General features: G+C 38.5%; 2 protein-coding genes across 2 annotated transcripts; both read right to left on the bottom strand.

Annotated features, from left to right (window-relative positions):
- On the bottom strand, window positions 1-1,746 carry LOC142543294 (protochlorophyllide reductase-like). The gene is made up of 5 exons (XM_075650472.1): window positions 1,592-1,746; window positions 1,425-1,514; window positions 812-1,346; window positions 372-730; window positions 1-287 (listed from the first exon to the last, which is right to left on the bottom strand). The coding sequence occupies exons 1-5, from the start codon at window positions 1,643-1,645 to the stop codon at window positions 132-134; spliced, it is 1,194 nt and encodes a 397-aa protein (XP_075506587.1). The 5' UTR covers window positions 1,646-1,746; the 3' UTR covers window positions 1-131.
- A 1,110-nt stretch (window positions 1,747-2,856) lies between these two features.
- On the bottom strand, window positions 2,857-10,208 carry LOC142543293 (2-deoxy-glucose resistant protein 2-like). Its single transcript, XM_075650471.1, has 7 exons — window positions 8,282-10,208; window positions 7,493-7,583; window positions 6,441-6,598; window positions 6,258-6,309; window positions 6,091-6,173; window positions 5,792-5,885; window positions 2,857-3,689 (listed from the first exon to the last, which is right to left on the bottom strand). Exons 1-7 carry the CDS (start codon window positions 9,893-9,895, stop codon window positions 3,091-3,093), a joined length of 2,691 nt encoding a protein of 896 aa, XP_075506586.1. The 5' UTR covers window positions 9,896-10,208; the 3' UTR covers window positions 2,857-3,090.
- Window positions 10,209-11,749: the final 1,541 nt, after the last annotated feature.

Raw genomic sequence — 11,749 nt, 5'->3', positions numbered from 1 at the left:
AAAAAGAAAAGATGAAGTAATTTTATTGATTCTAACATGAATTCTACATTTTTTCGGGTTTGAACAACTCCAAGTTCCTCAATCCAAAACCCAGGCATGAGGAAAAGATTACAATCAAAGAGTACTCTTTCCTAAGCCAAACCAACAAGTTTCTCGCTGACCTCCCACACTTTTCGGGCTTTGTCGCCGTCACTGGCTTCTTGAGACAACTGGTTCTCGAAGGATGCCGAGTCCTTGTTCCAGCTCCAGTACACACCAGACTTTGTCAAGCTAGGATCACTCACAACCTGTAGTATACATACATAATTCAGAAACAATTTGCATAAGGTTGCACATGTTATATATACACAAGAATTGTTTTGTTTTAGTACCTGTGCAAGCCTCTTGCCAGATTCCTCCTCTGAGACGAATCCCTTGGTGATGTACTTCTGGAATGGAGGGAAAAGGAGTCTGAACAAAGGAATGTGCTCTCTGAATAGCCCTGTGGTGGCTATGCATCCGGGGTATAGGGAAGCGAATACGATGCCGGTTTCCTCGTGGTAACGGCGGTGAAATTCTTGCATTGTGAGCATGTTGCAGACCTTGCTGTCCTTGTATGCTTTAGCACCGTCGAAGCGCCCTCCGTCTATCATGGCAGAGGTGTTGAGGCCAGTCAAACCACCCTGCAGGCCCCTCAGGTCCCCAAGATTGGCCTTTGGAGGCACATTTCCAGCCAACGTGTTTGTGTTACCTGAACATATATAATTTTGAATTTAAGTTTACTATATTGATTAGATGAAAATGACAAGGGGTGGTTCTGTAAATACTGTACCTGTGATGGAACCAACAATTATGAGTCTCTTCGAAGGGTAGTCGGATTTCTTCATCTCATCAAGAAGCAATCTTGAAAGAAGAAAGTGACCAAGATGATTAGTGCCGACACTGAGCTCGAATCCCTCGGCCGTGAATGATGACTCACTGGCTGTTGGTTGATAGACAGCAGCATTGCAAACGAGGACATCCAGGGGTCGGCCGGAACGCTTGAAGTTCTCAACAAATTGCCTCACACTCTCGAGGGATGAGAGGTCCAAATGCATGATGGTGTAGTTTTCCTTTGCCATTCCAACGGATTTAGCTGCTTTCTCGGCCTTGAGGAAGTCCCTGCAAGCCATAACAACGTCCCATTTCCCACTCTCGGCCAAACATTTAGCCGTGGCAAGGCCTAAACCGGAGGAGGCTCCAGTGATCACCACGGTGCCCTTTCTTAAAGTTTTCTTCCCTTGGGGTGTGGAGGGGGTGACAGTTGGGGTGGTTGTGGCAACTGCCTCAACTCCCAATGCGGATAGCTTTCTTGACCCATATTCTCTCTGCATTAATAAATCCAACTGTCAGAATCAATGAACAGTTGTTGAAGAATGAGTCATTAAATGACGGTTAGTGGTTACCTTGGCGGAACAGCTATAATCAGCTTTGACATGTTCTGCGAGTGAGACTCCAAAAAGGCTAGATTCCTTCAAACTTGTACTGATTTTTCCCTGCAGTGGAAGCATTAAAGCTTAGCCAAGAACAAAGGCAACTGAATCCAGAAAATTATGTTAATTTATCCACATACCTCCTTATGAATGGTGAATGCAGAGGGAACAAAAGCAGCTGCATGTAGAGCCATTGAGCATCAAGCGAGTGACGGCTGCGGATTTACTTTTTTGGTTGCTGAAATTCCAAGAAACAGTTGATACTTTCCTGTGTAATGCAACTGATAGCAGTATATATAGTGAGGATATTGGAAGATTTTTGACAAAGATTTACTGTTGTACTGGAAAAGGATAAGATAATATTTTGTGGATGTATATGCCAAGTGGACTGTGAAAACCAATCAGATTATGTGGTTGAGATTTCCCTCGTGGTATTTTTATTACCTTTTTCTTATACAGCCAAGAAAGAGCTGGTGTGGGGGTTATGGGTACATTCCCCAACGTGTCGTTTTGGGCTGGGATATGGAAATGTAGATAACGGGATGATGTTTTGTTAAGGATTATGGCTTCATTCTGGGACGCACAGAAACTGTTTACAGTTCTTTTAAAGTCAAGAATATTTTTTCCATCTATGGAAGCACAACTCAAAATCCCTATTTTCAAATGTTATTTTTCCAACAATATGGACACGATCCAGTATAGTTTCCATGGCCTATAGCAACAAATTTTTTCACATCTCAGAACTTCAGAACAACCAATCATATATAACTTCGAACTAATCAAAACGTAAAACAAAATAAAATAACAACAAAGAGACTGGCCATAAAAACAGCGCTTTGTAGAAGAGCATAAATCATAATCACTCTTTTCCAGAATCAAAATTAAGTCAAGATACTTGCAAAATCTAAAGAAACCTTTGCCTTTTTACCATAGCCAAGCGGTCAGCGGTACATTAACCATAGTTTCCTCGGAGAGCAAACCAAGTCTGGTTAATGATGCAGAAGATATAAGACTAGATATTGCAAAATATAGAAACGACCATGTCATGGGAAAGAAAATTTAAGAGATGTCACAAACCATAAATAATATACTTCTTTTTACTTCCGAAAATTTCAAATCACGGATACACGTATAAATAGGCGATGAAACTGCCCATATCTTTAATAGCAGATATTCCACTTTCTTTCAGCCTTACCTCCAGCAATATGTATACAAATTACCAGTATAAAATTGAATGAACTTTAACGAATTTTGTATATATCACGACATTCTTCACTCTACACTTGCCCCGATAACAGAAACAAAAAAGTTTCTAAATCTTTCAACATCTTCTTTGCTCCTCGCCGCCAACAAGATGCTCTAACATTACCTTCTCACAGAATCTGTACAGTTTAGGAAATGTTGCCATGATGAATCCATTAGGCACTTCACTGGATCACTGCCTTTTGAATCCATTGCTGCCTAATTTTGGCATAGTTCTAAGCTACACCAGGTGGTATACACCACGGGTATTTGATATTGTTGAAGCATTTGTTTGACAATTGATAAACCATTCGGAATTTACGTAGAACCTATGAAATCCGACACTGATCAATAAACACATCAAGATACATCACATGGTGCAGCAGAGAAAATAACCCTATATTCGAACTGGCAACCCGAAATTCTGAAAAATCCTGATCTCTCCTCTAAGACCTGCAGTTACTATCACCATACCCACGGCTGACCTGTTTTGGCAAAACCCATTGGAGTAGTCAACACTAACACGAGGACTATGGTACTTAGTAGCTGTGAAAAGTTTCTCCTCGGACCATGTTCTTGAGATTCTATCAAAGAGGTGATTATTTGTAGCACAAGATGGAGTTCCATTAAATGGGCTACTACTTCGATCAGATGTTAATGGCGAGCTCTCACTACCATTAGCTTCTTCAACAGGTGTACTATGATGATAGGCTGTTACTTCTTCCTCAAATCGATCAACCATACCATTTTGCCCCCCAGAACAACTATGTTGAACCTCAGATTGATCCAACATGCTAGGCCAAGGGATTGCCACAGATACATCTAGACAATGGAAAAGCTCACAAGATTGGGTAACGGAAACACCTTTACTTCTGTTTGGTTGTGATTCAACTTCATGCCTCCAAACATAAACAAAGGAATCTTCACTCGCTGAGATGACATATTTCCCATTAGACGCAAGGGAGGCTGAGATTTGACTGTGTGTGTTGCGGAAACCTGTCAGAGAGTATTAATTTCTAGGCAATAAAAAAATTATGCAATTTAAACCAAAGCAAATGTTTCGATTAGGTCTACGATGTTGAAGATCAAACGATAAGGCAAATGCTAACCCTCGTCAGAGGGGCGAAACAAAGAAAAATGGATACAAGTTTTAACGTCATCCATTTATTTGTGGACTTCTCAACGTGATCCTTCTAATAACTTTTGCAATGGTTTATTTATCATGATGAATTGATAAAATACCATTGTATTAAGTAGCATACACATTTAAAAGCACATGCATCATCTAATTGAAGTAATCATTTCAACTTTCAAGTATTAATCAATGCATACTAACTAGTAAATGAATCAGTAATATTAAAAAAATACTAAAAATGTTTGGTGTGCAAAGACACGCAGAACAAAAAATCAATAACCCGATACAAAAATATCGATAAAGCAAAAATAAAAATTTGTATCCCACAAAAAAGATCTAACAATATATGTAGTACTAACAGAATAATGATCAAATGTTCTGATTTAACAAATTCCAAATAGGTGTCATGCATTCCATATTAATTTTTCTGATAATTTAACATTAGGATACGATTTGACTGGGTTGATCTTCTACAAGTTGCACGTCACTTAGGGACTCAATGACTCCTCCAACCCGCGTAATAACAGTAACAAGTGAATCTTCTCAACCAATTTTCATCGCACAACTTTTCCGGTCATCTACAACTTCATCCTCCAAACCTTCAACTCAAGCTCCACCGAGTTGATGCATCACCATCATTACAAGGTTTTAAAACATTTGAATCTCTCCATCCGATAGAAGTGGTTCGCTTCCATAGCCGACTACCGCAATTTAATAATGTCAAAATCTGTATTATTATTATCTTTATTTGAGTATTTGAGTGTGTAATGGGGAATTTATGATTCTTATCAAGGTTATGATAAATTATCACCACTTGAAGATACGAGTGTGATGCAGAGATACAATAAATTGCACAGGGCTGAGGCCTGAGATATTAAATTCGGGCCTAAAACCAAACATTAGATGAAGGTTATTTGTATCAATCCTTTCTATCAATCACACCAAATGCCGCCTTATACAAGTTAATTATATTAAATTACTACTTTTCACAAAAATTGCAAAATAAGCATTTGGTTAAAAGGGTTAAAATTCATATTCATCCCTGTATTTTCTTTCAACCATCAAAATTCAAATCCATCCATGTCACTATAATTTTTCTTAAATTTGAGAAGGAAATACACATTTTCGGATATTCTTTAAATTCATATAAATCAAAATAGCAAGTCAAAACTTGAATTTGAGAGACTAAATTACATGTGTTCCCATAATTAGACAATTGATGTATTTCATATATAGATGATAAAACAATTGATTGAGGGGTATTTTAGTAAATTAATTTAAAAAATCGCACGTCATATCATAATGACATGCATTTGTGTAAGACATATTTCCAGTTGGCATTTATAACAAGCTCAAGCACAAGAAAATCGGTCAGTCTTAGAGTTCTCATGAAGATTGGTCTTCCAAATTACATGAATATCTCCAATATTTTGAACATCTTTGATATCTTTGACTACTTTTAACCGGACTAGTAGTTTTCTTCCAATAATTAAAACTCAAGGACAAGTTTTTTTTCTAGAGGAGGAAGAGCTTGATGCAGCACAAGTATAAAATTTTTCACATGATTTATTTTCTATTTTAAGATTATTTTATTTTTTATATAAGGATTTCTATATTTAGTTGCATTCGCTCGTAAACATTAATCCATTCAACATTAATAATATTCCAGTTTTATATTGTTTCCTCTCAACTGAGTTGAGTTATATTGTTTCATTTTAAACACCACATAAATTTAATAGAAGGATTAAATTGAAGAAATATAAATGTAGGAAGAATTTGAGGATTGGAGGAGAAGTGAGGGATGATTATGAAATTTACCAGTCGAAAAAGTACACTGGCAGACACTGGGAAATAAGAAAGAAGTAAAACTTTGGCAAGTACTTTAAAGCAATACCATCAAGAATTTAATAGATCAAAATCACAGTCTTCATGAACTTGAAGGATTGCTAAGACACCATCGTACCTTTGAACTTGTGAACAAGATCAACACCATCTACGACTCGAATTCTTGAATCGGCAGATGTGACAAGCACTTCAGATGTACTTCCAGGTGCAAACTTCAAAATATATGAAATCAGAATCAAGTTTCTCAAAATAATTTTTAAAAAAACCAAAAGCTTTCCAAGGCAGAGATGCTTCAACAATTTGAAAAAAAAAATAGAAGAGCAACCGGCACTCCCCTCTCTCATTTCCCTGAATAAGTGGACAGTGGATACATAGTTGAGTGTGTGTATTTCTGCAGTTACTAATGGCAAAGTTTACCTGGAAACCGGTTATTTTCTTCTGATGGGATTTCTTCTTCTTATTCTGCAAGTTTATCTGGTTTTTTGGTTGTAATTTATTTTCTGGACACAGAATGTAAAGTGCATAAAAACCTAATCAAGAGAAGTTTGTCTCAGCTCTTATGCAACTAATTTACTGTATCATACCAGATGTGTTGTATATGTGGCAGCTACCCTTGTATGAGCCAACTAGAGCCCCCTACAATAATTTATAAATTTATTTTATAGAAACAAATTGAGTGTGTGGGAAATCATATGAATTTCTCCATATTATGCACTAAAAAAATGAAACAATTAAAAATACAGTAATAAATATAATATATGCAAGACCTGTCCATCTGGTGTGTAGCAAGCTGCAGTAACCATTTCATGCAAATCACTCCAATCAATAACTTGGCGATCAGGGATGCTCCATATGCGCACCTTAGCATCCAGGGATCCACTGATGAAATATCTATCATCGACGGGATTGAACTGGATGCAGGTTACTTTTAAATCCAGAAGATTTGTCAGCAGATTAACAATATTTTAACTCTTTTAATTAAAGGAAAGTGCTTGAACTCAGATATCGAAAACTAATACGAGAGAACAGACAACTTTCATATGCATTGACCAAACAACCCATGAACAAACTGGTCGATTACACTAAATCAATAGTCAAGCAACTAGACTCTCAAGCACCCAAGAGCAGTTTCCTTCCCTTATCCACATTGTTAGCCATATCCACGCTCTCTTACTGATTTAATTTTAATCTCATCATATACAATCAACCACTTGAACATATCTTTATTGTTAATTATACAAAAATTGCTATACTTTCTCATGTGCATCCTTTCCATTACCCAGTCTAGTACAACCATGTATCAGATTATGACAGCAAGGCTTGTTTCTAACAGGTTTTACTCAATGGTTCAACAAAAATTCCATGTAGAGGGTAGACTAAAATCACACAAGGCCATGAGATCCCTTTGTATGCTTACGAAGACTACCGTAACATCTTTTAAGGGAATCAATTAACACCAAGTCCAATTTTGACAGTCCTCTCAGTTTGCCTATTTCTGCCTTTGTCCTTCGCCTTCCCTAAAGTCCTTGTGTTCCATCCTTTATTGGCCCAAGCATTGATTAGTGTTATCCCACCAAATTCAACCAAACTATCATCTTTGCTCCATAAAGATTCCAGCCTAATGCAGCTAGTCAGTTATCAAATGCAGCATAACATGGAGAATTGGTGGTTCCATATTTAGGAGCTTATGCAGTAAATTCATTTATATTGATTGAAGAAGTCTCACAATCACAACCAAAAAGGAACTCTAAAGGCAGTCCCGTCTCCAAAGTGGATAAAGAAGTTTGAGCAAGATGGTAACATGAATATAAAAAATTACCATAGTCACTGTGTGAAAAGATCTTTAAGCAACGCTTGGTTGACAAATCCCATAGCCGCACTGTTTTGTCCATTGAAGATGATAGTATTTGCTGAGACAAGAGAGGATGGTTTGACATGTGTTAATTTAATGTCTTAATTGCTAAAAAAAATCAAATGCAAATGATAATCTGTACATGGCAATATAGATTGGTAAAAGATTACAAGAAAGAAAAATTCGAGATTGTGACCGAAATACTTCTTAAAAATATTTACAACAATATAGGTTAGAACTGCAGTAAAGTAACCTGCGTAAAATTTCCAAGTCATTAAATATGTAGAACAAAAGACCTTGCACGTTCCAACATTTCACTGGAAAACACAGATTGGGTCATTAGATTTTTACAGGGTTAACAATTTGACTCTCGAGTCGCATTGAACCATCGAGAGAAGTAGCCCTGACAGTGAATAGAAGTAAAAAAATGACCAACATGCATCCTTTTTATTTATAACTCGAAGAATTTATCAAATAACATGAATTTTATTAGCTTGTCACTTATATGGAGAACTGTTCAGATATATGCTGCTCTCTGACTTGCTGCGTCACATATGTGACTAAGATAAAATCTAGGGATCACTATCTCAGAGGGTATCCCAACCACAAAAGGAATTGAAAAGGAAACATATGAAACTACTCTCTTCCGCTAAAGGCAGCAATCAAGAGTAATAGTAAAAGATGTACACTGCACATTTGGTGTCAGAGAATTATAATCGTAGAATTCATCAGTCACAGAAGGAAGAATTGTCTTACATGAGATTTGGACCATGAGAGATCAAGAACATCATCTGAATGTCCTTGAAACGTACAGATGGGCTTATCTGAAAGAGAGAAAAGGGTCTCTGGTACCAACACTTGCTCAACACTCAATGATTTTCTACTTACAGATGACCTCCCTCTTTTCTTCTCCGAGTGACTATCTATAATTGGTGACACTGAAGAGGGGTCTGGAGAACCATTAGCTAGAAACAGTAGATTGAAATTCCCATCTTCAAATTTATCAAACATGCAATCTCCCTTCTTCTCCGTTTCCACGACCTGCCACACATGAACCACACGGTCCTCACCAGCACTAGCCAAATACCAACCATCCAAACTAAACTTAATTGTCCAAATTGATCCATTGTGCGCCTGTATCTCCTGGCTCTTATACATTGCCGTAAGCTCTTTAACTGTCTTACCATACTGCCTGACACGAACTCTTTCCGGCCCACGAAAGGAGACATCTTGGCTATCATCAGTGGCGGAGCTTGATCTTCTTCCACCCTTCTCAGAAGAAGTCTCCCTCTCATCACTGCTCCGCCTATCCTTAATCCCTGCAACAGAACTAGCCATATTCTTGATATTCCTCAACCAACTTCCTCTTCTCTTCATCTTAGATCCACTTCCACAGCTACCATCAGTCTTAGAATCCAAACCTTCCTTGTTCCTCTCCTCGACATTCTGCCTCCTCATCAACTCCTGGACAATGGGTGAAGTCCCAACCGACATCTCAGAGGAGAACTCCTCCATGGTGAATTGCCTCCCAGTTCCTACTTCCTCGATTTTTTCCCACATCCCATCCTCCCTCAACTCATTCACCACAAACTCCTTCCCATTATCCAGGTTCTTTATCATACAGACTCCACTTTCGTCATCACACTCCAAATTCTCATACAACTCGTTCTTAGAAGCAGGCATTGGACTATTCAAACTCCCGTATCGTGTCCCATCCACGTCAATCTTTTTCGGCAGTTTACCTGGAGAACTGGAAATGTTCACCGTTGACTCACAGCCACTACTCTGATTACCATTATTTACAGTAGCATCAATCCCACCAGCAGAGTCATTGCCAACGGAATTATTGCACCGAGCTTCCAAATTTTGACCTGAATCGCAGTTTGCATCTGACTTCGATCGCACAATTCCAGTAACAGATACTCTACTACTAAGATCACCGCTAATAACGTAATTCCGAGAAGAATCAAGGGTATTGGAAATATCACCACTAAAACTCGGAGATTTGTCCCCAGGGTTCAAGTGATCGGGTGAAAGTAAGACAGTTTGTGAGGGGCGGTGGCGCAGGAGAGAGGAGTTCCGACTGAGACCCATCTGGCGGAGGAGGTGTAACCGGCGCTCCTCCACCGACAAGGGTTGGGAGGTCCAAAGGTCATAGTTTTCGCACACGCCCACAGGGAATCTTGGAACGGGGCCGGATTGAACGGCATTGTGATCTTCTGAGCTGTAATCAGGGTAATGATCATACTCTTCCTCGGGCTCGGAAGAGTAAGGCGAGCAGGAACAGGAAGTGTTGGAGGAAGAAACGAGGCGATCGAATGAGTCGTGGAAGCACTCGTCATCATCTCCTTCTTCCCAAGATTTGCTCATGGTTTACCTTCTCCCATTGAAAAGCGACAGCCCGAATCACATTCCCTAACGGATCCGGCCCGCCACCTGTTCCACACCCCACCCCCCCACTCCCGTACGAAAAAAGCGTGAGGTTGAGTGCAAATGGGGTTCGGCGAGTGCGTGTTTGCAGAGCTGTGGAAGAAAATGCAGATCCGATGATGGGTTGGAGAGAGAAACAGAAGAACTGTAAAGAGGAGAGAGAGTGAGGGAAGCAGATGGTGTCGTGTAGTGGCGGTGCTGGTTTTTGTGCGTGTGGGAGGGAAAGAAGATCGGGGGGAATTTCCCTGGCTTTGGCAAATTCAAGGGTGAGGAATAAATAAAATAAAAAATCCATCTTTGAGAATAAAGCTCATTTTATTATTATATTATATATTATATGGGCAAACTTGCAATAACTCTCATTTCTCATTCTCAACTTTCTACTCACTCTATATTCTCTTATTTATTTGTTTAAACTCCCCATTTTTCTAAAATTTTCAAAAACATCCTTAATTCTATGATTTTGGTACGTGGCATTGTTATACAAATCGAGTCTGTTTTTAAAAGCATATATAGCCCCAAGACATACAGCTACGCAAGGTTTCCAGCCTATATATCATGCTCGAGTGATCGATTTTTTTTTTTATAAAAGGCTCATCATGCTTCCGTATAATAAATTGAACATTTTACCTTTTTGACCATGCCGCCGGGTTATATCTACCGAATTTTACAGACTGCTCCTCACAGTCTAACCACACAATCGCAACCGATGGTTTCTGACGCAGATTTCCTTCAACAGCACTTAGCACAACCTTGTTTCGTTTCCTACCTCAGGGTGCAGAGTAAAAGCTCAATTTGAAAATAATTCATGAGAAGGGCAAAAGCATTGGTTCTTTTATTCAAATATACAAAATATTATTACATATTAATCTCCTGTAGAGGAGAAGAAACTTGTTTAGTAGCTGAACTTACAACACACATAAACTTAAAAGAGAATATTACAAATTGTTTTGAAGAAAAACGAAGAGGTTGAGGGATGCCTTAGTCTTCCTTCTGCCTTCTTATTTATAGAAGCCATTTGCGGATTTGAATCCCAGACTTCAATTCTTGGCATAACTTTTCTTTAATGCCTTCCAGTTGTGGTTGGCATTATCTCTTGAGGGGGTCGAGTGAGTGATTGAGTGGTCCCTCCACTTGAGTTGTCTTCTTCCTAGATTGTTAATCTAGAAACAGCTTGTTCTTCTGATCTTATCTCCTAGCATAACCAGTTGATATGTGTCTGAATTATATCAGCTGACATCTCATTTCCTACTTCTTTTAGCCTTTTGTGGTAGGCTTTGAAATTCTTCAGCTGTTTTCTTATTTTCTTGATGCGTCTTTTAAAAACCTTCAAATATGTATAATACATCTTCTTCAGGTTTCGACTTTGATCTTGTGTATTTTACTAGTTCTCATTTACTCTTTATTTATAGGTGTAATTGGGTATAAGTTCTCTTGTTCATTTAGTGGGTTAGTAACATGATCACTATATTTTTTCGGGGAATCTTTAACTTTTGTTATCCCCAAGAAAAGTGATTAGAGTCACATGTCCACTTATTTTTGTCGAGGAACCTTACACTTTTGATGTCCCCGAGGAAAACGTGGTTGTGGTCCTTCACCACCTTGTCATGTCTCTGCAATATCCTTCCTGTCTGCTCTAGGTTTGAAGTCCTTGCCAAATTCTGGCTCTTTTTGATTTGGGCATTCTAGGCAGATTTGTTCTGATCATCTTCCCACATGAGCCATGTTGCAGAATTTCTGACGAGTTTTTTTAATCCCCGGCAGCTTGCTATTCCACAGAAAATTTCTTTTCTT

This window comes from Primulina tabacum, chromosome 4, assembly GCF_025594145.1.
Source record: "Primulina tabacum isolate GXHZ01 chromosome 4, ASM2559414v2, whole genome shotgun sequence".
In the NCBI taxonomy this organism is placed as follows: domain Eukaryota; kingdom Viridiplantae; phylum Streptophyta; class Magnoliopsida; order Lamiales; family Gesneriaceae; genus Primulina; species Primulina tabacum.
The sequence above is the reverse complement of the archived record's forward strand: the minus strand, read 5'-3'. Positions and strand labels throughout refer to the sequence as shown.

Excerpts from the sequence above, each read along its gene's own strand:
- LOC142543293 (XM_075650471.1), bottom strand. The coding sequence starts at position 9,895 with ATGAGCAAATCTTGGGAAGAAGGAGATGATGACGAGTGCTTCCACGAC. Across the intron at positions 6,174-6,257 it reads CCACATATACAACACATCTG|AAAATAAATTACAACCAAAA; the intron begins GTATGATACAGT and ends TTCTGTGTCCAG. Across the intron at positions 3,690-5,791 it reads TCTTGTTCACAAGTTCAAAG|GTTTCCGCAACACACACAGT; the intron begins GTACGATGGTGT and ends ACTCTCTGACAG.
- LOC142543294 (XM_075650472.1), bottom strand. The coding sequence starts at position 1,645 with ATGGCTCTACATGCAGCTGCTTTTGTTCCCTCTGCATTCACCATTCAT. Across the intron at positions 1,347-1,424 it reads ATTATAGCTGTTCCGCCAAG|AGAGAATATGGGTCAAGAAA; the intron begins GTAACCACTAAC and ends TTATTAATGCAG. Across the intron at positions 731-811 it reads AATTGTTGGTTCCATCACAG|GTAACACAAACACGTTGGCT; the intron begins GTACAGTATTTA and ends ATATATGTTCAG.